The sequence below is a fragment of the Oryzias melastigma genome, linkage group LG8 (assembly GCF_002922805.2).
Source record: "Oryzias melastigma strain HK-1 linkage group LG8, ASM292280v2, whole genome shotgun sequence".
NCBI lineage: Eukaryota > Metazoa > Chordata > Actinopteri > Beloniformes > Adrianichthyidae > Oryzias > Oryzias melastigma.
Window position 1 is genome coordinate 23,447,615 of NC_050519.1, and position 27,881 is coordinate 23,475,495.

Genomic DNA, 27,881 nt, shown 5'->3' on the forward strand with positions numbered 1-27,881 from the left:
GGACAAAGATGGTCTGGACAGTTCCTGAGCAGTCTGGAGCAAGTTCCATCTGGGCTGTTGCCCTGTCCGATCTCGGTCTTTTTGAGCTGATGGCTCACCTGATCAGCTGTGAGGCGGAGCCTGGGTCCAGCTGGGCTGGAGGACGAAGCTGTTGAAAGTGCTGGTTCAGGAGGTGGACTGCAGATGGAGAGTCGATGTTTCATGGGGCATGTGTGCGCTAACTACCAACCCAAAGAAAAATCTATTAAAAAACAGATTGTTGGCCAGTGTCTGGTCAGCAGACATTGTGTCGGTGAAGAATGAGCAGGCTCTTGTCAGAGTTGCCCAGTGGGGGTAAAGGTGATGAGCTGTCAGCCTCTTTTATCTTGACATACAGCAAGTCCAGTGTATTATTGTCTCTGCTTGGCAGACAACATCCTGGGTGACGTTAGGGACAGCAGCAGGGATTGGGAGGTGGATATTAGTAGAAGGGACTGTGCATGTGCTGTTTGTACCTGAGAGACAGCAGTAGAGATGTCTGCTCAGACTGCTTCTGCAGCCTTTCAAACAGCTTCACTTCACATGGGGATCTGGGTTATTCTGCAGCCTTTTCTAAAATCGCTCGGCTTTTTGTTTGCTACTCTGTCAATAAATTACCAATATGGACTTTTCTGGCAGTGCAAAAAACTGTAGACACCCATAGGATTAAAATTACCTCACGCTAAGGGATGTATCAAAAACGTGTTACAGAGGAGAAAATAGACGACAAAAGGGAAACATGTAGAACCTTTGAAATGAACCAGTGCTGAGAAACATTGTCTTTCCATTTTCTCCTTTTCCCCAAAGACAGCTTTTCCAGCTTTTCCATGGGACCACTTCTATTTAACATCTACATGCTCCCACTGGCCCAGGTTATAAAGAACAACAACATTAGTTACCATAGCTATGCAGATGACACACAGATATATATTAGACTGACACCAGGAGACCGAGGCCCTGTACAGGCTCTTGGTAAATGCATTGAGGACATTAATGACTGGATGTGTCACAACTTACTTCAATTAAACAAAAACAAAACTGAGGTTATTGTCTTTGGGGCTAAAGAAAAAAGGTTGGACGTCACTACAGAGCTTCAATCTATTCAACTAAAAACTACCAACCAGGCCAGAAACTTGGGTGTAGTGATAGACACAGACCTACATTTTGATAAACACATTAAGGCAGTCACTAAATCAGCCTATTATCATCTCAAAAATATCTCAAGGATTAAAGATCTGATGTCTAAGCAGGACCTGGAGAAACTAGTGCATGCTTTCATCTTTAGTCGACTTGATTACTGTAACAGTGTTTTTACAGGACTACCAAAAAAATCCATCAGGAAACTGCAGCTTATTCAGAACTCTGCTGCTCGGGTTCTCACAAGGACCAAGAAAGTAGACCACATCAGTCCAGTTCTGAGGTCTTTACACTGGTTACCTGTCTGTCAGAGGATAGACTTTAAAGTTCTGTTACTGGTTTATAAAGCTTTGAATGGTTTAGCACCAAAATACATGACTGACCTCCTGACCCAGTATGTACCAGCCAGACCTCTCCGGTCATCAGGATCCGGTCTTTTATCAGTTCCTAGAGTCAGAACTAAACATGGAGAAGCTGCATTCAGCTTCTATGCTCCACAGATCTGGAACAGACTTCCAGAAAACCTTAGATCTGCTGAAACACTCAGTGTATTTAAATCCAGGTTAAAGACTCACCTGTTCTCAGCTGCATTTGATTAATATGTATTCAAAAGTTTACGTCCGCACTGTTTATCTATGCTTGTTTTAAATTAAAATCTTTTTACTTTCTTTTAATTTTATTTAAATGATCACATTTTTACTATTTCTTTTGATTGTTTCTTTTAATGTTTTATATAAAGCACTTTGAATTGTCTCTGTACATGAAATGTGCTATACAAATAAACTTGCCTTGCCTTGGACGTTCTTTCCATGCATCTTCTTCTGCGCTCTGCTTTCTCTCTGGGGATGGTGGTAAAGAACCCTGACCGCTGCCTGAACCCCATCTTTCACCCCCCATGAGGATGCTGGTGTCCATCAGCGGCGCAGAGGCTGCAGAGTGGAGGCCTCATGTTTACCTCGTGTGTTCAGGAGTTCAGAGCAGTTCAGCCCGTTCGATCCGTTCCAGCAGCTCCCTGGTCTCTGCTCTCTGTACCCCCAGCAGTGTGGTAACAGTCTTTTATTCTGAAACTGCAGGTGACACCAGGAAGGAGGTGGGTTTCTCTGTGAACAACACTTAACAGTCTTCTCACAATCGTTTATTTTAAATCTGCATAGGTACTCTTTGTAACCAGAAGATGGCGCCAAAGTCTTACTTTAGTGAGCGGTCTGGGCTCTGGCTGCACAGATGCACTCTTGACTCACAGGAAGAAGACCCTCAAACATCTTTCTGTGTGGAGTCTGCATGTTCTGCTGGTGCATCTGTGGGTTTTCTTTGGACCCTCCAGCTTCCTCCACGCATGGGGAATGAGGGTAATTGTAACTCTGAATTGCCTCTAGGTGTTCCTGCAACAGACTGATGAGCTGATCAGGGTCTGACAGTAGCTGGGTTGGTTGATTCAGCAGGTTCTGGAGATGGATGGATGGACTTCAGGAGCCTTTTAACTGCTACAGACACAGATGATAAACTCTGCTGTGATGATACATTAATAACAGGAGCAGAAAAACACAATTATTTCGTGGTGCGATCTCACAATCTCAAATTGATGATCTGGTGCACATCAAGCCAGGATGAATCTTTAAAACCGAAACTTCTTAAAATAATTATCAATAAAAACAGGCAGGAATATTATTCCAGAACAGATCTGCTCAAATATTTAAGAATTTTCAACATTTTACCCTTCATAAAAATATATTTTGTCAAAAATGTACTAATTAGAATTAAACTAAACATTAAAAGAAAAAACACTCAAATTTTACTTTTATGTCATTTTATATGAAAAATTACACTTTGAATATCGAAAAAGATTTACATCTCCATAAAATATTTCCTGTTAAAATGATCCAAATATGAGCATGCTGCTGAACAAAACAATCAAAGCCTGGAATTATCATTTTTTTCTTTTTAGCAAGAATAAATCAAATCATTCCGTTTTCTTTGCTCTGTGTTTTGTTGTCAGACTGTTTTACCCTTAGTAATTTGACCTTATTTCTTTCTGCACCGTGAGAGAGATGATGATGACCCATATGATGTCAAATGCTGTTTGTTCCAGAGAGCCTGAGATCTTTAGAACTGATCTCTCAGCCTCCATAATTGTAGTATTGCTTCAATACGTTACCAGTGCAAGATAACACCAGGCCGTTGATAACAATAAAAGAAAATTATCTGAAGGGACAGATTTAATCACCTGGAAGGCCGGATCCGGCCCTCTGGCCCTGACTTTGACACATGCACTGCACAACCAGGAATCTCTCTAGTCACAACTGTCATGGAGCAACCTGCTGCTACCGTCTCCAGTCACCAGAGGGAGTGCTCACCAGAGTTCTGAGTTCACCACCTGCCATCACCTGGACTCATCATCGTCAGCTGTTTCCCATCACCTCATCACCTCCTCAGTTTATAGTCTGGCTCCACACTTCACTCTCTGTGAAGTTTTGTTTGTGCCACCCTGCCTGCATCGCTGAGCGTTTACTCCTGGACCTGACCTTCTGCCTCCGACCCTGCTACTCTGATTGCCTGCCCCCTGCCCCCTGCCCCTCGCCTGGACTCTGACTCCTCTTCTCGCTCGTCTCGGATGATCCCATACCCGTGTACGACCTCTGCCTGTCTGACCCTGCTTATTCTGTGGACTGTTAATAAACCTGCTGCACGTGGAACCAGCTGTCTGCCTGTTTGTGACAACAACACTACAGATTTCTGAAAAGAAGTGAAACACACCAATTCTGGAAAAAAAAGCTATTCCATGTGTGACAGAGGGAGTTTCTGGCACTTACAATATCCTAGTGAGTCAGCAACCTTTAACAGTAAAAGAGAGATTTAGGTTGTTTTCCACTGATCCAAACCTAGAAGGAGCTGCATAGTCTTACTTAAGCCTTTAAGAAATTTGGATTTGCATTCATGACCTTCTTGTTTTTAAAAAAAGGTCTTTTTTTTTTTTCTTACATTTGACAGAAGCTCGAATAACTTCTTTTCAAAATAAAAGATGCCAAACAGGATCATCCCAGTGCAGCTCTGAACATCTAGTAACCAACTTTGTTCAGCATCAGATAATATGTGCTTATAACTCATAAAAGATCAAACTTTTTACCAAAGTTTTTCTTTGCATATAAAATCAGTTCATTCTGGAGGTAGAGTTGATCAAACAAGACGTCTTTAGGTCAACAGGATGTAAAAACCTACATAGTTTATCATCTATGTGAACCTCAGACATCAGTTTATACATTTAACTAATCTAAATTAAATAAATGCTAATTAAGTTTACTTTAAAAAAAAATGCAATTTTTCTTTTATTTAGTTTTCTCCTCTTTGTCCTCATCAGTCTTACTCTGCTGGGTTTTGTTATTTTAGTTTGGATCTTGGTAGTCTTAGTTTGTAGGCTTTGTTTATTTGTTTTCTTTAGGTAGTTTTGGTTAGACAGTCATTATCAGGAGCTGCTGACTCTGACGGTCGACATGTCTGGATCAGCAGTCTCCATGACTTATTTTATGTTTGACAAAGGAGCCACAATGGAGATATAAAAGAGACACGTGTGGATCTGGAGCCGCAAGTTGCAGACTCCTGGTCTAGAGCTTTGGCATCAACCATAGTAGAATAACTGTGGCCAGGGTAAAGTGTAGAAAATAAATGATGTTGTTGCTTGTGATGCCATCACAATGCAGGAGGTCCTCCTTCAATTCCCAGGGTGTGCACTGAGCTTGATTCAGTGTGGGTTCTTATGCTGCTCCATACCCGGGTTCTCCTGTGTCTTAAAAATACAAAGTTGTGTCATTAAGGACATCTGGAGTAAAAACTCTGCCAAATCTCTGGTGTGACCAGTGCTTTGGCTGCTGTGAAAGTTGTTTTCCTGTGCCGAGCACTGATGGGATAAACCTAAAGGTGAGCAAACAAAACCTTTCATGTCTTATAGTGCTGTCTTATGGGGTCCGGAAGACCCCTCCCTTACATGTTTGATCCCTCCCATGAAAAAAGAGGGGATGTCACCAATGAAGATAAAATAATCCTTGAAAAAAACAGTCCAGCATGCTGTCTGGTGGGTCCTGATGACCCACTTTAATGTAGACATCCCAAGGATAACAATTGAAACAGAAAAAAAATCCCAAATATGCAGACTGTCGGATCTTTTTGGTTGTTCCCATTAACCAGGTGCCTTCCGCCCCTCCTCCCTTGAGTGCAGGCCCCTCCCTGTGAGGTGAGCGCGCGGGGAGGAGCCCTCACCTGCTCCGCTCACTGTGCGCCATGGAGCGGACGTCGCGCGGGCTGGGCCGCTGCAGGTGCAGCTTCTGGCTGGCCGTGGCCTTCGACGCCGTGGGGGTGAGCGTGCTCATGCTCGGCGTGTTCGTGAACGTGTCCTTCTACGACCTGCTCATCTACGCGGGCGCCATCATCATCTTCCTCAGCCTCATCTGGTGGGTCTTCTGGTACTCCGGGAACATCGAGGTGCCCCCCGCCGAGCTGGAGGATGATGTGGGCCTGCTGAAGAAGAACAAGGGCGGCCTGGGGGGTGTGGTGAGGCGCATGTCCAGCCGTGTGTCCAGCGGCATCCGAAACTCACTGCGCAGGAGCGGCCCCCCCTCCAGCGGCCGCAACCAGAGGCCCTCCGCCGGCCAACAAGCCGGCCAGGTGGCCGTTGCCATGGCACCCATTGACCCGCAAGGAGTCGACCAGCATGAAGCTGAGAGTTCGCCCACATAACAGGTGAGGCCCAGACCGAGTCAGTGGAGATTAGACCCTTCCTCTTTCTGTACACCTGGCCCAGCTCACCTGTTTGTTTTGCTGCAGCTTCCTGACAGGTGTGCTGCTCTCTGTAACTTCAGGAGCAGTTTTAGAAAAGCCTCTGAGGCCTTACAGGTGAACCCCTCCTGCACCTGCAGTGTGAGAGGCTGCCTGTTTCCTCTGCATTCACATTGTTTAGAACACACTGGGTGGAACAGTTGAAGTTCTTCATTCTGTTATGTAGTGCAGAACCACCAGAACTTCCTGCAGAGGTGAGGCAGCAGCTGTTATCAGTAGATAACCATTAACCACAGCTTTCAGGGGACAGAGCTATAAAAACCTGTTTTCATCCCCGCCCACACGTACATGCAAAGAGAGGGTTTGAGCAGAGGCTCAACTCAACAGTTTGTCATGAAGCAGGTAACAGGTGGCGTTGTGTGCAGACCCCGAGTGAGTCCTGATTCTACCCGTTTCCTCCTTCAGAGTCTGGGCTGATGTGACCTGACCGGAGGAAGCGCTTCTGTCCCACCTGAGCGAGTTCAGACAGCTGGATGCTGCAATGGGACAGCAGGACTGAAAATCGGACTTTTTTACTAACAATGTTCAGTTTTAAGAGTAAGGAATAATGCATTCGAAGTTTGTAAAAGAGTATTTTTTTACATAAATCATTGATTCCCGTTTTGCATACAGGTGTAACCTAATAAAACAACGATCATTAAATGATTAGAAGCTTTGATGTTCTGTCCAATCTCTGCTTTGACCTGTTCCTGGAGCTCAGACTGTCCCACAGCAGCTTAAAGCTGCAAGTCTAAAAAAGGGATGGACTGCTGGTCAAAACGAGCAGGATTTTTCAGGTGTGCCCCCTTGACTCAGAAGAATGGCACCCCCTCAGGATCCTGTGTGCTGACCTTTGGACCTGTTTGACTCAATGACTTACCTGTGTTTGTTTTCTGATATGATCACGGCCGGGTTGCTGGAGCCAAGCCAGCTGCTGTTGGGCGACGGCAGGGTTCATCCTGAGCAGGTCACCTGTCTGTTGCAACACGCACGCACAAACACAGTCAAATCCTGAGGGTAATTTAGAGTCTTCAATCAACCTTTTGAACTGTGTTGAACCCATCATTAACCACAACGCTCCAGAATGCACGAAAGATGCATCAGAAAAAGCTGGTCTTTTCAAGGGAGCAGCTTGGAACAACCAGACCTAAATTTCCTTCTAATGTACGTTCAGATGTTTTCTAAAACTTTGGATCCACTTGTGATCCCCAAACTTTTGCCCCTCTGAAAAAGAGAAGAATTTGTTTCTTATTGTTATTGTTTTATACCTTTTTTCTTTTAACTCTGACAGCTTTTCTCTTATAATCTTCAGATAAGAAAGACTGTAACATTGGAAAGTAGAGGTGTGACGCATCATTTGAACAAAAGTTCAATCCATACCATAATGTTTAGTTGCTGATCTGATTCACTCACCTAAAATGAATCTTGGACATCTTTATACAAACCTTCAACCAGAGATAAATAGCTGATACTGAACAGTGCAGCTAAAGTTTTACAGATTCTTGTATTTCCTGTATTTTCTTCATGATAATAAATTAAATATGTGAACAAACAAGTAAACAAGAATGAATGTCAAATCCATTCACATTTTAGTTTGATAAAGTTGTTTTTCCACATCAGAATAATCCTTATTAGAACATTCTAGCACACTGTACGTCACATGACTGTGATCAATTCACAGACTGGAATGATGGTTGATCACTTTCTGCTGCATCACATGTTGTTTGCTGTGGTGGTGGTTTTTACATTATAGTAAAATAAATCTACCATGTCTCAATCCAAATGTTGTCTGTGAGAAAAAACGGAGGCAATGAAAGCCCAAGCTAACATTAGCATGCTACAAAAATGGCAAGCATTACTGGAGTTATCCAGCCGTACAGTTTTGAGCCAGATCCCAACTGGGAAAACAAAGCCATACATGGATCATGGGCTCTACATGGGGCGGAGCGGGGAGGTGTAGCACCTATATCACAGCTACAAGTTTTTTCAAACAGCTCCACAATTTGAATAAAGGAATACTCAGAAACACAGTCTTCATTTTTATTTGTTTATGTTTGTCCTTAATCATGAGAAAAATGCCATTTTAATTGGATTGGGTTTTTAGCATAAGTGAAGCTACAGTATAAGTAGGTTACAGATCTATCCTAGCCAGAACCATTGAGTGCTTCAAGCCAAAATCTTACTCTTGATCTGCTAACTTTTTTTAGCATGTTCTTGATAATCACAATTTATTTTTTACAATATATTTTCTTTATTTTAGTAATACAAATTATAATTTGACCAGTCAGATGCTTTAATAAAAGTAGCTGGTCTCACCTTAAATGTTTGAAACGATTGATAGATTTTTATTTAGCCCGCTTTCAGGGGTGAACTTCCAAAAACACTCCTGACTGGTGGACGTAGTGGCAATAGAAACCTTCCCTCAGATTAGACCAATCACTGTTTACTGGTGTTGTCTGGCTGCAACATGGTGGCATCTGGCCCTTGAAAAAATGGAAAATGAATTGACTTAATTAGGAAAAATTTCCCACTCCTTTGTGGGTTCTCCCAACTGTAGAAGTAGATGTTCATCTTCAAATAAACATGGAGACCAGAAAAAGAGGACAATTGGGATAAAGTCCCAGAAGACACAGTCTGTATATGGTTCATGATTCATTCATTTTCAATTTACATAGATAGATATAAAGCTTCAGAAACTGAGAGCTGTGGATTATTTATCCTTAAATTACAAAAGCATGTTGGTATACAGACACCAAATAATCTTTCAGTCTTCACAGTTGAAAGGCTTAGCTTAAATGTTTAGCTTACAAAGGTTAGGATAACATAGAATTGATGAAGGTATCATTTGCTCAGACTAATCATCAGCTTTGGTGTCTGAAATCATTTGCTTTTGAAAGCAAGTCAGATCAAGTGTATGATATTTATGAACTTCTATTTTGATTGGAGACATTAAAAACATGTATCAGATGTGTCTGGATACCAGAACATGATAGGAAATAGCTGATTTCCAAACAAAGCAGGCGTTGAAATGGAGCATAATGATAGAAATTCCTCTATCAGATTTGTTGAATAGAAAGGAAAGAGCATCATCTATTCTAAAAATAAAGTAGTAGAGAAAGGTATAACTTTTAGATCAGGGGTGTCACACAAGGGGCCATAATCCAAAACACACCTTAGGTCGTGGGGTGAACAGGATCAAATCAAATCAAATCAATCTTTATTTATATAGCACTTTTCATATATGGAAATAACACAAAGTGCTTTACAAGAAAAACAGAACAGTGTAAGTAATATAAAAACATTAACAACAAACAATAAAATTAAAATTAAAAATTAGGAACCCCTGCTCCAAACCAGCAGACAATACCACCACCCCTTCTTACCACCCACTCCCTAACTGATAGAAATAGACAATAGAAAAATAGGCTGAGCACATACATTAGTTTTTGGACACTAATAATAATTGGGACCTCCCTCTCAATGAACATTTACTGAACACTCTAAAACTACATTTCTAAAACTTTAAAAATGTAACTTTTTAACATAATTATGAACTAGACATATAGCATTACCTGTGATAATGTTAGTGTGAATGCTGTAAGCTGAATTTGGCCGCTGAAGATGCTAATGCTGATAGCTGAAGATGCTGAAGGTGATAAAAGTAGTAGCTAATAGCCAGCTAAAATATTACCTAAATGCCAAATTAGCCTAAAAATCAACAACAACGAAAAAACTTGGGCTAGCCAAAACAGCTAAAATGTACCTGAAAAACAGCTTAACTTCAAAATAGCATAAAACAATCTTGCCAAATGTCAATACCAAATAGTCCAAAAAGCTAGCAGAATGCCAATTCATAAAACTTTAAAACCACAATTTTTAACATAATTATGAATAATAAAAAGACAGGAATATTATTCCAGAGTAAATCAACTTAAACCTTAAAAAACTTTCAATATTTTACTCTCCATAGAAATATATTTAGTCAAAATGATGGAAGTTAAAAATAAGCACAAGATAACATCAGGTCATTGATAACACTAAATTAAAATGATCTGGAGGGCCGGATAGAATTACCCGGAGGGTCAGATCAGCCCCCCGGGCCATGACTTTGACACGTGTTTTAGATTGAACACCTAATATCTTGGTTGAGAATGAGACAAATGCAGTGTTGAACATCACATTACATTTATTGGGGAAACATCCCTCTGGTTGGGGAAAATAGAGCACAATGCATTGCGTTTAAACAATTTTTCCAAAAATATATGTTTAGATGTATTTTACGTTAAACCATCAATATTTGTATCATTAGAAAGATGTAGATTCATAGTCCTTATAAAATACTTGTAATGATTAGGTTTTCACTTCATATAATTTGTGATGTCATACAGAATTTGCCATTAAAAAAAGTAGTGAGCGTCTAAATTGCTTCTAAAATCCAGGGCACAAGGTAGTCACAAGGTAGAGGTAATTCTTCCAAAGCCTGGATTTGTTTGGAGCTAAAAGTAAGTCATTTTTTCATGGCTGATGTCACACTCACTCAGTCCAGTTCTCTTGTATAGTCAAAAGTAAAAACACGTTTACTGTTGAACTTTGTTAAATGCTGAACAAATTAAAGTATCCAGTACATATAATTTTATTGCTGACACGAAAAAATACATTATTTAAAAATTTAATTTCAGAAGGCTATTATTTAGAATGCTGTGTTATATAATGTGCACATTTTGAAGGAAATGTACTAGCATGCTGAACAGTCTGTTACAGAAAGGTTAAATTCTTCTTTTTTTTAATCACGCTTTGAACATTTTTAGTATGATAATAAAATTTGATGTGGGGTCAATTGAAAAAATAATTTCATCAAGTGAGTGTTCACCCCTCTCATATATCATTTTCAAAAATAGAAGAAGGAACCTTTATATGCGCATCCCGGAAATATTTTAGTGTAACACCGGTCCCTTACACGTTCCCAGCACGCGTCTTTCCGGTTGCTGTGTAAAAGAAGGGGGAACACCTTCAGACAAAATACTGTACAGTCACAGACTCGTGTGTGTTCGTGGTTTGTTTGTTTTAATATGTAGTTCAACTTTCGCTACCAGAGAGCTTCAGTGTGAACGCATCGAACAGTGAGAATGCCGCTGGGCCGCACGTCTGCGTCTGCGCGGCGGCTGTAGCGGCGGGGCCCGGCCGGCCGGGTGCATCGCGTGCGATGGAGGAGGACAGGGACTTCCGGAACTCTGACCCGCTGAAAACGGTCCGGTTCGGGGGCACCGTGGCCGAGACGTTAGAGAAGCACCGACAGGTACGTACTACTGCCCCGCACTGACGCTTGTTTGTCCCGGTGTCTGTCTGTAACATAAAAAGCTGTGGCGTAGCTGCACCTATAATGTTATTTTTATTACTAATGATAATAGCGTAAAGTACATTAATTATCCATCTTACTTTTTGCACCTGGGTGCATCGCCTAGTGTAATAAAGTCAAATGTCTTATTTTATTACTTCTAGATAATATTATTGTCAAATAATAAAGTTATTTATTTATCTGAACTATTTTTCATTTATTTACTTCAAGACAATAAAAAAGTATTACAATCTTAAGTAAAAAGAAGCAGAAAAAACGTATGTTATCTCTCACCGGTGTGTAATTCTAAATTAACAAATTAAAATCTTAAAAGGAAGCATTCATAGCTTAAAAAAATAAAAAAATAGCACACCGCCATTTGAATAAGTATCAAACAAAAGCATGGTTTGTAATGGGAACTGATGCAAAACAATATGTAATTCTAAGGCTTTTCATGAATACACTACTCGTGAAAGCATTTTTTTTAACAAACCATTTTTAGAGTCGACAATCTAAAGAGCCGATCCTTTCTCAGGAGTTGAATCCAAAGAATCGCCTCCTGAGAACGAATCAAAGTGTCCATCACTAGTGGGCAGGACTGATGGCACGGAAGTTAGCTCAGCTAATTTTCTGCTTAGGCATTTGTTTAAAGCAGGGGAGTCCAAGTCCAGGCCTCGAGGGCCGGCCTGCTGCTGGTTTTCCAGAAATCCTGCATTATCTGCTGCTGATCACCTGGATCAGGTGTGTTTAGCCAATAAGAAGCTTCAGTGACAGGTTGGTTGGAAAACATGTAGGACACCGGCCCTCGAGGCCTGGATTTGGGCACCCCTGTTTAAAGGTCCAGCCACTGTTATCAGAAGCACAGATGCATGGACTTCATCCTGTTTTACAACTCTTGAAATATGTACATTTTTAATTAATTGTTTTTGTTCTATCTTGTCAAACACACATGTGATGGTGTTGGAAAAGGTTCCTGCAGGAAATGTTCCAAGTGTGTAGAATACCCCTGTAAAAGCCACAGGAGCTTCATCTTTTGTTCTTTTGGATCAAACACACAGGTGAAGAAGTGTTTGCTTTTTAAACTCAGTGACACAAAGACTCCAGACTGGAAGAAGCACCCCAGACTTCACAGCCGTTGTTGGTTTTTAATCCCAGCTGATAGAACATTCGCCTTATCTTTGCGATACAATTATTGTCCGCAAGTTGCTAAAAAAAAAAACAGCTCAGGGTTTAAATTCCAGGTCAACCTCTCAGAACTCTGATCTCCTTAAAACTGTTCTGCTAAAATCTTGGCTTGTGGTTCTGACTCTATCCTGGAGTTTGTCTTGATGTTCTGTTCGGTTCCACAGGGGGACTTTGGTGATTATGAGCTGCTGCAGCATCAGCTGGCAGATCCAGACATTAAGGTAGAGTCACAGTGTTGGAGTTGTTAGATTTTCTCTTCTTACAGAGCTGCTCCTCTGCTCCTCACAGGACGCTCAGATCATCAGCTGGCTGCAGGAGTTTCGGAGCTGCGTTACTTGGTTGAAGAAGGACCATGAGCAGCTCATTCATACCATCCTGGTGAGAGGCAGAGACGGAGGACATTTTTCCTCATTAAACATCTGTGAATATTCTAAAAGGGCTTTAATGATTCATCTTAGCACCAATTTGTTTCATAATTTGTGGTTGCTGATCCAATTCATAGTCCATATTGGTTCATTTTGAACAATCCGATTCACTGAGCTAAAGTGCATCAGAATAATCATTATTGGAACATTCTAGCACACTGTATGGTCACATGACTGATCAATTCAAAGTGCTTCCACACATCAGACTGGAATGACGGTTGATCAGTTTCTGCTGCATCGCACTCTTATTTCAGACCAGGTCTTCTCCATCTTCAGACGAGTCTGGAGACCTAGACATGAACCTGGTGGAACTTGTGTGTGCTTTGGTTCCTCAGAAGCTCCCGTGGGTCAGCCGGAGCCAGGCTGTTGTGGACGAGTACTTGGCCTTCCTGGGTAACCTGGTGTCAGCCCAGACTGTCTACCTGTGCGCCTGCCTCAAGATGGTGGTCTCCCACTTCACCCCCAGTATGATCTACTGAGCGGCGCCCTTTCTGCAGGTTGATTCAGGTGTCATGGCGATCAGGGGTTGATGCTTTTGTGTTTGTGCGACAGAGCGCGTGATCGTCGTTGAGGAAGGAGTGGACATTTCTGATTCGGATGATGAAGATGACAGTAAGTGGGTTCTATTAGTGAAAAAGAACTTCTTCCAAGTTCAGGGTATAACTTTTTTGTCTCTTCATTAGATCTCCCCAGAATCTTTGATCGAAGTCATGATGCGCTGCAGCTGATCATCAGATACGTGCCATCGTGAGTCTGCCCCTACAAGAGCTATTCTCATTCAGACCCTGGGCCTTTACTTTGACACATGCTCTACATCATCCCAGTCATGATGTAGAGATGAGATCTGGTTGAACAAAGGTTTTGATGGTAGCTCCTCCCATGGCTGCAGGAGCTTTGGGGGTGTTTCCAGTATGTGTTCCAAACCAGACATTAAGGTAGAGTCACAGTGTTGGAGTTGTTAGATTTACTGATGGGATCAGCCATGATCTGTTGCACCTAAGGATGTAACGATTCTTCAGTAAAAGAAAAGATTCAAACTCGTCAACATGTTCATCACTGCAGAAAATTTAAAAATCGATTCGACACTTTTCTATGCAGGTGTGTGTGTGTGTGTGTGTGTGCGTGCGTGCGTGCGTGCGTGCTTACACACCGGCCACGCAACCAAGCAGACACTTTCAATGAAAATCATTGCAAACACACCAGAATTCCTGGAGGCCCATTGCTCCCCAAGTTTTTAAGTCAGGTGGCGAGCTCTACGCACACATGGGGCACGCACTGAGCGCTCGCTGAAGGTTCAACCCGGTTCCAGGTGCTTACACACGCGGGATTATGAACGTGTGCTCAGCAGGTGGTATCCACACCAGAGCAGCACTCACACAGGTATCAGCAGGAGAATCTTCTTCTATTGTATTTTCACTGTTCAGTAAGGAGAACCTCGGAGCAAAACGTCAGAGGGGTGAAAATCTCTCAAATCTTTCTCCAGGGTTTTTGTTCCTTTAATGTTTGTCTGGGTGTCATAATAATCCAACCGGACACAAACCGATGATTCATTTCTGTTTCATGATCACGTGGAGCGGTCCATCACATGAAGCACAGAATGAACCGAGGATGAAAGAATCTGAGATCATTTCAGTATCAATTAGAATTGTCTATTTGTAGTGAATCCTTTCTGTTAGCAGGAAAACAGACAGTTTGATGTGAGGGACAAAAAGAAAACATACTTGGCCTTAAAATACCTTTAATTTAATTTGTTGAGAAAAAAAAAATCATGCCTTTAAAACTGTAAATTGAATCACGGCTTGACTGAATCGTTACATCCCTAGTTGCACCCCTGCAAAGAATGGATCCCGCAGTATGTTTGCATCCCACACCTTATTCCCTGTTCCTTTGTGAGTTGTTGGTTGAAATGTGGATGTGAGTGGTGGACAGGAGGCCCTTTCTAACCGGCTGCAGGATTGATGTTTTCTCATGAAAAGAGAAGATTCAGACAAGAGTTTAAATGAATGTTTTCAGAGCATGGCTCTCTTCTAGATCTAGATCTACCCCCCACACACACACACACCACCACCACTATGCACATACATGACACTGTTCCTCAGCTCTCCAGCCCTCCTTGTCGTTGACGTAAGGTTCAGGTGAACATGGATGTCTGAAAACAGTGGGGGGAGGTTGTTGAGCAGGTCTGGAGATCCAGCATTGAGCAGCTTTAAATGACCGCATCTCCTGTTTGTATCTGTGATGTGATCGTCCTGCTCTGATTATGCTCTCACATTCTTTTCTCCTGTTTTTACAGGACAAGCCGCTTTCTTCTCCCCATCCTGCAAGACAACTTCCCCTTTGTGCAGAAATCCTCCAGAACCCTGGTAAGAAGCAGCACATGCACATGTGAGGGAAAACAGCATCTTTCAGGCAGAGGCTGATTTAGCCTGCAGAGCTGAGCTTCACGGCAGCTTTCACCAGGTGTGGTTTTGCTTTGCAGGAGTGTTATGTGCACAACCTGCTGAGGGTCACTGTGTACGCTCCGTTTGTGCGCAGAGACGTCCTGGAGTTGATCGTGGGAAGGATGCTGAAACTGGATGTGAGTTGAGACCCGTTAGGAGATAGATGAGGAGGTCACAGTGGACTCGGCCCACACTGCTCTGCCCCATGCCGGTCCTTTTGCATCGTTTTTATCATTGCATTTGGGCTTTAGTCCTGATTTTTTAAAGTTTTAGTTCAAACTGATAACGGTGTTAGGAAGCTGGGCTAAAAAGCAGAGCAGGGAGCAGATCACTGCACAAAAGATGTTGCAGGGTCAGCACATTGACCACATTGCCATTGAATGTAGAATCACTGGACAGCTTGACCCCTTTAGCCCTGGTGTTCCAAACAGGAAGTACCTGCTGGTAACAAGAAGCCAAAATCCCATAGACTTCTATAGAGAAAAAGAGTTATACTAATTGTCAGAATAACCATTCTTGCTCTGATACTTATATCTTAACATCTCTTTGCTAATCCTGTATTTTTTTGTTCATCTCAACAAGTTAAAGGAAGTTTTCTGATGCCTGTCTGTACGTTTTGTGGTCATGTCTCTCGCTCTCTCCCTGCTTGGTTCCTGTGCTGCTGCATGTGTAAGCCCCCTTCTTAGCAGAAACATGGGGTCATATTTTTAGTTACCCATGATGGCAAAAACAAGAACAGCTCTAGCAGAAGCGCATGTCGACTGTCGCAGAAAAATGTGCGTCTGGTGTGAATTGCAGGAAAGTGGATGCGGCACACACTCCGCTCCACGCCGCTTGATCTAGCATAATGCAGAAAAGTCATTGACAGATTTGGCCTTATTTCACAAAAGCTGGAGGTAAGGCATTTTCTATGGATGAGTCACACCCTATTTCATCTAGTGATAATATATGTCAATGCTTATTGTAGATTTAGCAGTGTTCAGAGTTTGACAGTCAGAAGTTACCTACAAATTAAGAAAGCAGAAATATGTTCTGATATATATATATATATATACACACACAAGTACACATCCACAATTCCTAAGATACCCAAAGAAATGTTTTCATAAACAGTCATGGGTCTAACTAACCCCCCTCCCGTTACAGGTGAGTGTCTCCCGTGCAGATTTGGAGGGAGCAGAGGAAGGCGTTCAGGAGCAGAGCACAGAGGAGGAGAGGCTCTTTGACATGGTAACCCTGTCCCTGAGAACAGTTAGGACATCAGAATGACCTCTGGTCTGGATGTCCTCCTCTTGTTCCTCTAACATCTCCAGAAACTTTGATGGGTAAACTGATGTAGCGCATACATCCCATCAGGATGAAGACGCCCCGGCTGAACAGACATCAGCGATGAAGGTGACGGTCCACCCGGTGGGAGAGAGACTGGACACCCTGATGACTGTCCTGATGGCCTACATAAAGGATGTCTGCTATGTGAATGGTAGGCAAATCAGAAAAGCAAAGAGCAAGATGAAGACAATCAGTTTAACCCAGGGGTGCCCAAACTTTTTCACTCCAAGTGTCACGGATCAGCAGTCAGAGACCCAGATGCAGGGACCAAACAAAGGCTCAGGTTCAGAAAAAAAGGAGTCTTTACTAACCAAACATCACCTCAACAGAGGGAAAACTAAAGGAGCTTCAAAGATAAGCAAACTAGAAAGTCCAAGAGCACAGGGGGAAACATACAAGACGAACCAACACTGAGGGAGGAAAGCAGTCAACTTGAATAGGGAGCAGCCTAACCAGGTCAGTGCAGACAGCTGTGTCACCAGCAGATCACAGGGAGGACCCACAGACTGCCTGCACAAAAAGAAAAGGTGACACCAAACTCCACAGAACTTGTGATCCCTTCTATGTTCCACCAAAGGCCAAATTCTAAATGGGATCCCGGTCTGTAGGCCAAATACAATATTTTTCTTTCATGTCATGACATAAAAGATAAAATAAAGAATATAATTTAATACATTGATTTTGATTCTGTATTCATTAAGGGAACACACATTAGTAAGAATAAAAAGTGATAACAGTTGTCTTTGAAACCTTTAATAGCAAGACCTCACTCACCATTTTTAACTGAAAAACGAGAGCAAGCTAAAACAAAACAGCAAACTGGGATCTTAATGAGAGACGTGGAAAAGGCTGCTAAAAGCATTGGAAGTGACAGTGAAGGCTCTTGGGAATTTCTAATACTAAAAAAGCCCAGGACTGACTCACTTGTGGTTGTTTCACCTTGGAGTGTAACGGATCACAAAACTCACGGTTCAGATCGTGTCACGGTTTTAGGGTCACTGTTCGGATAGAACAGAATAAAGAAAAAAAATGATGGGAAAGCAAGAAGATAAAAGCCTAAAATTACTTTTGCTTAAAAAGCTTGAAAACATTAATTTGAGTAAACGTATATAAAGTACTTTAAAGCATAAATATACACTCACATCTTTGAACTTTGAACATAAACAAAAATGTAAAAATATGTAGTTTCTGATTACATTTACATGTCTGGAGACAGAATCTACAAAAACTGTCAAATGTCCAAAATTAAATCTTAAATAAAAAAATTACATTTAAAAGTAAACTTTCTTTTTTTGTATTAATTGTAGTATTGACACAAACTGTGGGAACATTTAAATATTTACTATTATCTGTAGTAGCCGATGAGACACTCCCATGCCCACTTTTCCAAGCGACTTTTGATCCTTTCAGCTTGCCGTACTGCCGTCCCCTGACTCTAATGGAGCAGCAGGATAGCTGCTGCTCCTCACCGGGAGATCTGAACACTGACACGGAGACGAGCACTGATGCTTCTATTCAGCTCTTCAACATAAATACACCTGATCGTTGAGTATCTGCGTCATCCATGACGAGCTCGAGAAAAGTGTTTGACTGAAGCTCCTCCCACACGCCACAGGAGCTTCGGGTTTTGGATAACCATCAAGAAACAACTTTGACGCATGTTAAAACAACGACGGCGTACAGCACACAAATTCAGGATTCAGTTTGGACAATTGATTTCAATAATGCGCACTATTAACGCAGCGGCCACGGCGGAGGACGGAGGGGGTGATCCGCAGTACACGTGTGGCCCGAACTATGGCTAGTGATCCGTACGACCTCGGATTATCCGTGATCTGATACACCCTTAGTTTCACCCATACCCGCAGGCAAGGAAAGTGCTAACAGTGCCCCCCAGAGGCCAAAGGTATGTTACAGCTGTAGAGTTTTGGAACATACCGGTACATAGGGAATCTATGGGTTTCTGCAGCGGGCCTAAAGATAATCTTTGGCATGCCAAATTAGGCCTGCGGGCCCCACTTTGGGCACCCGTGGTTTAACCAAAAGTTTTAACAATGGTTGTTAATTAGACACTTTACATGCAAGGTTAGCAAAGCAGTGAAAAGTAACCATTTTAAAATTGTTTTTTTTTGTTACATTTTTATTGAGCACCATAGATACTGAACATGTACAGAAAGAACACAGGCAAATACCCCCAAAAATCCTTCAAACTATGCTCTTATGCTCGACTTACTTTAGAGTAGTGGATGCGAAATACAATTTTTGGATTTAGCTAAATTTTGCACATAAGGAGCTGTCATTTATTCTCAATAAAGCATCATTCCAGATGTCTTCCAAAGCTAGTTCCTCCCCCATCTCGTCTCCCCAGGCTGCTCTGATCTTTGCAAGATTGATATTTTTAAAGAAGTTATGCAATTGTATATTCTTGCAGTAAATCTCCTAAAATGCACTGGGGTTTCCAAAAGTGTTTATACCTGAGAGTTTGGAAATTCTGAGTGATGATGCTTAAGAAAGGGACGCATTTGGAAGTCATTGAATCGACTAGTCAAAGGGAGATTAAACTTGTGTATCAGATCCTCAAAGCTAGCAGAAGCTGAGTTTATGTACATGTCTTGAAATAGTTGATGCCGGGCTTTTTCCAGAGGGTGAAACCAGGGTCCTGCTTAGCTGAAAATATGATTATGTATAGGGCTTAACCGAGAATATTTCCACGGTCTAAGCTTCGTCTGAACTGAACTGAAACTGAACTGAACTAAAACCCAGTTTTAAGAGTATTTATGACTACTGGGTTATTGGTATATTTCAGGACAGAGAGGGGCGGGTCAGAGGTGACCAGGGCTCAGAGGGAAGTTGAGATACAAGATGCAGCTTCAAGAACCAGCACCAGTCCTTATCAGGGGTGTGAAGCCAGTGAAGGATGTTTTTTACATTTGATGCCCAGTAGTAGTAACAAGAATTGGGAAAGGCTAAGCCACCTTGTTTTTTAGACCTCTGCACCAGTTCAAGCCGTATCCTAGGATGTCTACCCTCCAATATGAATAAGAGAAACGCCTTATCGAGAGATTTAAAAAACAATTTAGGAAGATAGAGTGGGATACAGTGAAAAAGATAAAGGAATTTAGGGAGTACAGTCATTTTAATGCAATTAACCTTCCCTGCCAAGGAGAGGTGAAGGGTTCTCCATTTTTTTAGGTCTAATTTATCTTTTCAACCAATGGACAGAAATGTTTTTGATAGAGATGCTGTATGTCTCTTGTAATATTGATGCACAAGTACGTAAAGCCATCTATAGATATGTGGAAGTTCAAGGTACCAGTTTGTATTTGGAGAGCCAGCTCGTTAGTAGGGTAACATTAAGTTTTACTTAAATTTAGTTTGTATCCAGAGAAATTTGCATCCCAAATTTCCTCAAAGCATGAGTTATATGGGAGGTGCCTTGAAAAGGGTGTGATAGGTATAACAGCAAATCATCTGCATACAAAGATACCCTGTGTTCCTTGTCTGGGGTAGGCATCCACGGGATAAAGAGTTAAACATATCAAGCTACATTGGTGAGAGTTTATTAGAGAACGTTTTAAAGAACTCTATGGGATACTCATCTGGGCCTGGTGCCTTACCATTTTGCATTGAGTTTATTGCATTATTAATTTCTTTATGGTCTAGTGGTAGTTCAGCATTAGTCCTGTGTATTTCTGTTACTGATGGGATTGTAAGTTATTGAAAAAATGTCCATATCAGAACAATCTTCTGCTATTTCTGATGTATACAGTTTAGAATAAGAGGAGGTAAATGTTTCATTGATTTCTGTTGGATCAATAGTCAACGTGTCATCATTTTTGGTTATTTGGGGGATTAGTTGAGCAGCAGAGCGACACTTAACTTGGTGTGCTAAAAAGCGTCCATCTTTGTCGCCATGTTCATAAAAGTATCCCTGTGAAAATTCTGTGAATTCTTTTTAACAACTATGAGAAATGTTGTAATCTTTTCATGTTTTCTGTGGTAAACACACTTTATATGTTTAGCTATTTAAATCATGTCTAAAATCTTTTTGGTATTTTCCATGTAATGTTTTGCTTTTTAATATTTTGTACTGTCACTTTGTGCTGGAGTTATTCATAATTTCATCAGAGAAAGACTCTTTATACAGTTCAGACCAATCCCTGTGACACCATTCTGCACAGTAACAATGAAGCCTGAAGTAGGAGGGACATGATGACTGGAGTTTGCTCCACCCACTTCTGCTCTGAGGATAGTGTGATCTGTGTGGTCATCCTTAGGGCACTTGTGCATCTCGTGCACATCTTGTGCACACAGCATTTGAGTTCTGTCAGTAAGTAGCCTGTACTCGTATCTTCCTAGTGACTACAGTGTGATGTTAAGAAATACTTCACCATACACTTACCTCACAGACGCAGTTAGGGCTGTAACGAGTACATGAGCACTCAGGTACTCGCAATCTGCTCCCGAAAGTTCAAGTATGAATATTTGCTACATCAAAGATCGCTGATCCGATCAGTATAGTAGAATGTAGTAAAATATTATTCAGGAACAATGTATTTATTGCTCTGCAACAGCCACAGAAACACGTGCATCCACATAAGAGAGAAATGAACTGATGCCCTTCCGTCCTCTCCGCAGGGTCTTTCCATGTGGACCGGTCCAAGGAGCTGTTCCGAGATCTCCTGAGCATCTTTGACAAGCTCATCTTGCCCACACATGCTTCCTCCCATGTGCAGTTCACACTCTTCTACCTCTGCAGCTTCAGACTGGTTAGTTGTGTCCAAACTGGATTAAGACTGTTTTTTTAAACAGCAAGTCTGTCTATTTTTATGCAGTGGATTCTATTTTGCTATAATGTAGGAATAAATATGAGTGATGTGTGATCAATAATTTTGTCATCTTACAGACACTTCCCGTATCATTACTGAGCCCCCTAATCCCAGTTGAATGTTGTATGAGTTCAGGGGATCAGAATGAGTCTTTGGTCTTAGTGAGTTTGTTGTTCTGAGTATTCTGAGCATTTTCTTACTTTTAATATCTCCTCATCCTGGAGGGGGCGGTTCTCAACTTGTGACATCAGCATGTGAGAATCCACTCATATTTGTGGGTATGGGAGGGGCTACCGCTGAGAACACAGGTTTTTAAAGGATGATTCAGATATGCATGAACTGATCAAAATACCGCTTTGGGATTGTTTATAGTGAGGAATGAACAATATAATACACTTAAAAGCTCTTTTTTTTGTGGTAAGGCTCCTCTAAATGTAACTTCCATATATCTGTAGACACCCTGTAGTGTATCGGTCTGTTCTGGCGTGGCTGGACTCCTCATCACCCTGTTTTTGGGTTTCAGGGTCTGACAGAGGCCTTCCTGGATCACCTGTGGAGGATCCTGCAGAACCCGTCCCAGCCTGTCGTTCTCCGTCAAAGTGCTGCCGCATACTTGGGGAGCTTTCTTGCCCGAGCCAAGTTTATTCCCATGCTGTGAGTCTGTGGGTGATTGTCTCTTAAGAAGACACAAACAGATCAGATGCCACAGCTTGCAGACAGAGCTGTCCATGTTACACCATTCCACCAATTTTAACGACACCCCTTTAGTATACAACCACACACCAAGAGGAGGGTGGCCTTTCTACTGTCTGGACCCAGTGTGATCCGGACTGACTAGAGCACAGGTGTCGAACTCCAGGCCTCAAGGGCCGGTGTCCTACATGTTTTCCAACCAACCTGCCTTTGAAGCTCCTTATTGGCCAAACACACCTGATCCAGGTAATCAGCAGCAGATGAGGCAGGATTTCTGGAAAACCAGTAGGACGTCGGCCCTCGAGGACTTGAGTTTGACACCCCTGGACTAGAGTCTCCCAGTCAGGGAATCCAGACTGGATGATGATGATGGTGGTGATGATGATGATGATGATGATGATGATTGTGTCCGTGTCGTATCCTCAGAACTGTTCGGGCCTGTCTGGATTTGCTCGTCAGTTGGATCCACGGCTACATGGACAGTCAGGACCGCAGTGACAGACAGGTGTGCTGTGACATCAGCCTGCATGGACCTTTTTATGCCTCCTGCCAGGCGCTCTTCTACACACTCGTATTCAGACACAGAGCCATTCTGGAGACCAGCATGAAGAAAGGTGAACTAATGGGAAACCCGGACATCATTTGGAGCATCAAGCAGTTGATGAAAACTGTAGTGTGTGTTTCAGGGCTGGAGTACCTCCAGAGTATGAATCTGGAGCGGGTTGTGATGAGTCAGCTGAACCCTCTGAAAGTGTGCCTCCCATCTGTTGCCCTCATGTTTGCTGCCATCACCAGGTGAGCAGATGAAGACTCTTATCTTACAGACCAGCAGTGTGAGGACGGAACAGAGACAGAAGTGTTAGAGAAAAGCTTGCTTTTAAGGTTAAGTAATAGTTAATATGTAGATTTTGTATTAATGATTAAAAAGGGCAAAGAAGGAGCAGAGGCAGGCATGTCCCCCAAAACAGGAAAAGTGCCTTTTTTAACCCCAAATCTGGGCCCCATTTCATCTACAACTGTCCAATCTTCTGTTTCCAGGAAGTACCAGATTGTTTTCTGCTACACCATCCTTGAAAGGAACAGTCGGCATGCACTTCCTGTGGTCCAGAGCTCCTCAGGGAGGGACCATGTGAGCACCAACACCAACCCTCTGGACAGCTTCTTCCCCTTTGACCCCTACCTGCTCAAGAGGTGCAGCTCTAATCTGTGAACTCATCAAGCAAAACATTGTTTCTCCGTAATCCTGATGTTTTTCTGCCTGTGTGCGTGTGCAGGTCTGGGCTGATGATCGAGCCGCTGTATCAAGTCTGGGAGGAATTGGCAGACACGGAGCTGTTTCCCACTGAAACCAAGCAGCAGGTGAGGAGGAGCCATGCTTTTTAAGAGGTTTAGTAGCAGAACTTGGAGAATGAAGTTCTTCAGGGGGAGGGCATTTATTTAAAGACATTTCATTTAAAAAAGAACATGTTACAACATGGATGTGGGCTGCACCAGGAGTAGAAAACTTGCATTAAATCAACGAGAAAATATAAGCATAAGTAATGTGAAAAATGTAACTCTGTAGTGTTGGTAAGAAAAAAAAAGTTGATGTGGAGGAATTCTGTTAAATTAGGAGGGTCAAACTCAATCACACAGGGGCCCAAATCCAAAACACACCTTATATTGCTGGCCAAACAGGATAAAGAGATATTCATGTATGATGAACATCTCATCTTTTGAAGTGAGTCAACGCTTCTACACAATGTGAGACACACAATGTAAACAAAGAATCCAGGAAATCACACTGTCTGGTTTTAAAAGAATGTATTAGTCTAAAGATGGAGAAAATACAGATGTGAAGAGGAAAGTCCCACACAGTAAGGCAGAGTCCAGACAGGACAATGAAGGATTTTACTTTATTTTCTGCAGCATGGTTCAGTCTCCTCCAGTGTGTAGATGCGTGCTCACTGAGCGTTAGGAAGTGGATCAATGACATGTGGAGCTTAACAAAGGTTCAATAGGAATAGGTCACTGACCTGAACAGAGCTGGGACCACAGTAACAAAGGTTACTACAGTAACACACTACATCCTCATGGATTCAGATCCGGCAGTTCTCCAAAGGTCCTCCTGCTTAAACCAGCACATGTCCAGTTCTATCTGAAGATCTCCAGAGAATATCTGAACATCGCCTAAACAACCAAAAAACGTCTACGTAAAAAATATTCCAAGGTTCTGGAGTGTTCTAGCCCGTCTCTGGACCTCAATCCATTAGAGAATCTGAGGAGGAAGACAGTCTGTGTTTTCAGCAGCAGCCCCAAAACAAACTAAAGCGAACAAGCTGAAGATCTACAGGAGACCTTTGACCTCTGTCATTAAAAGCAGGGATACATTACAGTGTTGAGGTGAACTTTTGTTACTGACCTTATTTTCTCTCCATCTTTAAACAAAATCACCCTTCAAAATCAAATCGCATTATTTCCTGTTTTCTTTTTTATATTCTTTCTCTAGTGAAATGTTTCAGAAGTCTGATCTTTATCTACTTTCTTGAGCTGACTGTTTATTCTTTATTTGATGATGATTATCCAGCTTTAAGTAGTCATAGTAATACACTGATTTCTCCCTAATTTTCAGATGTCTTAACTCACTCTTAAGCATTCTTCTGTCTGCATCTGAAGGATTTCAGCTTGAAAACTTTCTCAAACTTGTAACCAGTTTGTTTGGACTTTGTCAAATATTTCTTTCTTTTTTTGAACTAAACATTTGGATGAAAACTGGTCATGTGTGGCAGGGGTCGAAGGAGGATGAGGACGACTTCCTGTGTGAGGAGACCCCCCCTGCAGAGCTCATCCTGGGAATGACTCCCAGCTCCTGCGGGTCCGACATCTGCAGCCCGAGCAGCGTGGGCTCCCCCCCCCCAGGCAGGCCGTGGCCTTTTAGACTGTAGACCAGCAGATCCCTCAGCTTACATCTCTGACTTTGGCCGTGGGTCGAGTCCAAGCCAGCGGCAGGATACAGGCACAGAGTCTGCATCATCTTTGTCACAAACCAGTCCTGCCTTTCCAAGGGAGGTTGCACTGCAGTGGGAGGTGGAGGGGTTCCAGCTCCCACCAGACCCAGTCTGCTTTCAGTCAATATTTCAATTTGAGACTTCCCTCTGAGTGCAGCTCAGATTCTCTTTTTTAGTTTGCTTTGTTCTCTACAAATGTTGTCATTATTTAACACCAATTTCCCAAAGATGTGGCTTGCTAACTGATGCTATTTGTGTACATTTTCATAGTTTTAAATGTATCTGAAGCAGATAAAAGCTGCACAGCCATGTATGTGCTTATGAGTTTGTGTGGGTTTCTGAACCTAAAGCCTATTTTAAATGTATATAAGTAATATTTTGCTTTTTGACACAAATGAGAGCTTTGAAATATAAAGAGAACAAACAATCTTTCTAAATATATAGATTTTTTGACTAAAGCACTTTGGGTTTCTTTTTAAATAGATACTTTTACTATGCACTGCAGCAAATATACTCTAAATATTTTCAGACCAATGTCAAAATAGACATTTTCTCTCATTTATCACTGTAGTCCAGAGCTCCAGACCCCACGTGACTCCCTGCAGTCAGTTCCGCCGTGAGCACCGCTGCTGAAACTTTCAAGCCATCAGAGTATTCATCTCACTTTAATTCACGTTACATTGAGCTTTATTTACAAAAAAAAGATTACAAATATTGGAGACCCGTATAATGTTCCCAGCATGCTTTTGAAAGGTATCTGCTGAAGAAAACGTCCCAGATCTATGCTATTCAGACATGAAACTATATCTGAGGTTCCAGATGGATTCAATCTGGGTTTATAGGAAACATTCAGCTGTGGAATCTTCAATCAAAACATTCCTGCATCATCACTGGAAGGAGAAGTGTTCAGTGTCCAGGGAGCTAACATTAGCATGCTAGCAGCAGGGTCAGAGTGTTGTTTGTTGACATTAGCTTGCTAACACGTCTGGTTGTCATTTTTATTTTTCTCTTCTCTGGAGATGGAAGATAGTTGAAAATAGATGGAATGAAGTCTGGACTCTATGGATTATCACTTTTTCTTCCAAGAAAACAAACATTTCAGGATCCATATTTTGATTGCTATGTTAGCGCTTGCTAAGCTAAACTCAACTTTATCCCCACAAATTATGTGCAATGAACTGTGGTTATACATTAGCGGCAATCCAAAACCAGGATTATAGGATCTTTATGAACCCGATAAAATGACGTACAGCGTTCCCTCACTTATTCCCGTTTCTAACTTGAGACATTTTTATGACATGTTTGCGTCTGAAGGAGGAGCTGAGGTGATCTCCTCACAGCAGAGTGCAGCTGAACACAGAAGGAGGAGGAGCTCCTCTCTCCATCAGCTGACTCAGAAATGGCTGAAAAAAAACCTGATATCTTGAAGAGGATAATCGGGGAGAATAATTATTATCCTCAGCAAGTGTTTATTATTTGATTAAGGAGGAAGCTCCTGATTTTAAGGTACAAAGAGACTCTTCATCTGCATCAAAAAGTACTCTGATGCTGCGGCTGCTGTCCAGTCTTTTGTTCTGAATAACAATCACAAAAAAACTCTTATGTTGAGTAATAGTCCAATCTTCTTTATTAAATGTTTTACAAGGCATGATCAGAAGTTTATCTCCAAATCCAAAATTCTCTTAAATACATCAGATCAGTGTCCTCTTTCTACATTGTTGTTAGCTTTTCACTGTTTTGGTGATTCTTGTAGGAGAATCTCTTAAAACAAAAGTAAGCTGCTGTTCTGTGTCCTGATTGGGTGGATACCTTGTCAATCAATCTCTTCTGTGTTGTTTCTTCTGTACAGAAACCTGCGGCTCGCCAGATCAAAGTCTTTGAACACAACCAGATATTAATCTAGGACTTATTTTCTATAAAGGTTTGAACTTTGAGAGTTTAAACAAGAGATAAAACTGTTTAAGTGTTCATGTCTACCTGAGAAAAGTATATAAAGTGTGTAGATAATAATTCTACAGCCTTAAAAGCCAATAGACCACAGAGTGGGACCCAGCCCCTCCGAAGAGAACGAGAACTGCAGCAACACCCCCCCAAAACGCAGAGCCAGTGGTGCCCAAGAATAATGGATCCCCTCTGAGGAAGCACTAGAGTTAAAAACCATTAAATACCAATAAAACATACACTTGAAAATTGTGAATAATAATAATTTCAAACTAGATGGTATATTGAAAAATACATGTGTATAAATGAGCTCCAAAATGATTTCAATAATAAAGGTAGATATAAAAATCAGAAGCAAAGATAAAAATAAACTATTATTAATGTCACGTAAGAGCCAGATTACAAAGGTGTGTCCTGAGCCTCCTCTTTAAAAACCTATGGTCTCTGCTGCTTTGAGGCTCTCCGGCAAGCTGTTCCACAACGGGGGAAACCATAACGGTGGAACAAGGCCTCACCACGAGTTTTGGTCCTCACCTTTGGAAAAAATCAGAGGCCTGTGCCGGAGGACCTCGGGGTACCCAAGGGTTCATATCTTTAAAGCAGATTACCTAAATAAGAATGCAAAAATCTTTATAATTCCTTAAGAGAACTTCAAAATCACTCCTGAAATGCTCGACGACTTCAGCTGGGGTGAGGGGCAGCCACACCCTGAAGTCCTCAGCCTCTGCTCTCTCAAGAGGAGCCCTATAAGCAGA

At 41.9% G+C, this 27,881-nt stretch overlaps 2 protein-coding genes and 1 long non-coding RNA gene across 3 annotated transcripts; 2 read left to right on the top strand and 1 right to left on the bottom strand.

Annotated features, from left to right (window-relative positions):
• Positions 1-1,933: 1,933 nt before the first annotated feature.
• Positions 1,934-5,542, bottom strand: LOC112157659. The gene is made up of 3 exons (XR_002921191.2): positions 5,407-5,542; positions 2,348-2,639; positions 1,934-2,222 (listed from the first exon to the last, which is right to left on the bottom strand). It is a non-coding gene; the product is annotated as an uncharacterized LOC112157659 (long non-coding RNA).
• On the top strand, positions 5,363-6,640 carry si:dkeyp-72e1.6 (transmembrane protein 238-like). Its single transcript, XM_024290530.2, has 2 exons — positions 5,363-5,886; positions 6,388-6,640. The coding sequence occupies exon 1, from the start codon at positions 5,428-5,430 to the stop codon at positions 5,881-5,883; it is 456 nt and encodes a 151-aa protein (XP_024146298.1). The 5' UTR covers positions 5,363-5,427; the 3' UTR covers positions 5,884-5,886; positions 6,388-6,640.
• Positions 6,641-10,893: 4,253 nt separating this feature from the next.
• Positions 10,894-25,622, top strand: rrn3 (RRN3 homolog, RNA polymerase I transcription factor). The gene is made up of 17 exons (XM_024291300.2): positions 10,894-11,257; positions 12,646-12,702; positions 12,770-12,859; positions 13,242-13,371; positions 13,459-13,518; positions 13,590-13,653; positions 15,200-15,269; positions 15,386-15,484; positions 16,494-16,577; positions 16,704-16,827; positions 21,315-21,445; positions 22,029-22,159; positions 22,625-22,812; positions 22,885-22,993; positions 23,237-23,389; positions 23,473-23,557; positions 24,967-25,622. The coding sequence occupies exons 1-17, from the start codon at positions 11,165-11,167 to the stop codon at positions 25,120-25,122; spliced, it is 1,824 nt and encodes a 607-aa protein (XP_024147068.1). The 5' UTR covers positions 10,894-11,164; the 3' UTR covers positions 25,123-25,622.
• The last annotated feature ends 2,259 nt before the right edge of the window (positions 25,623-27,881 follow it).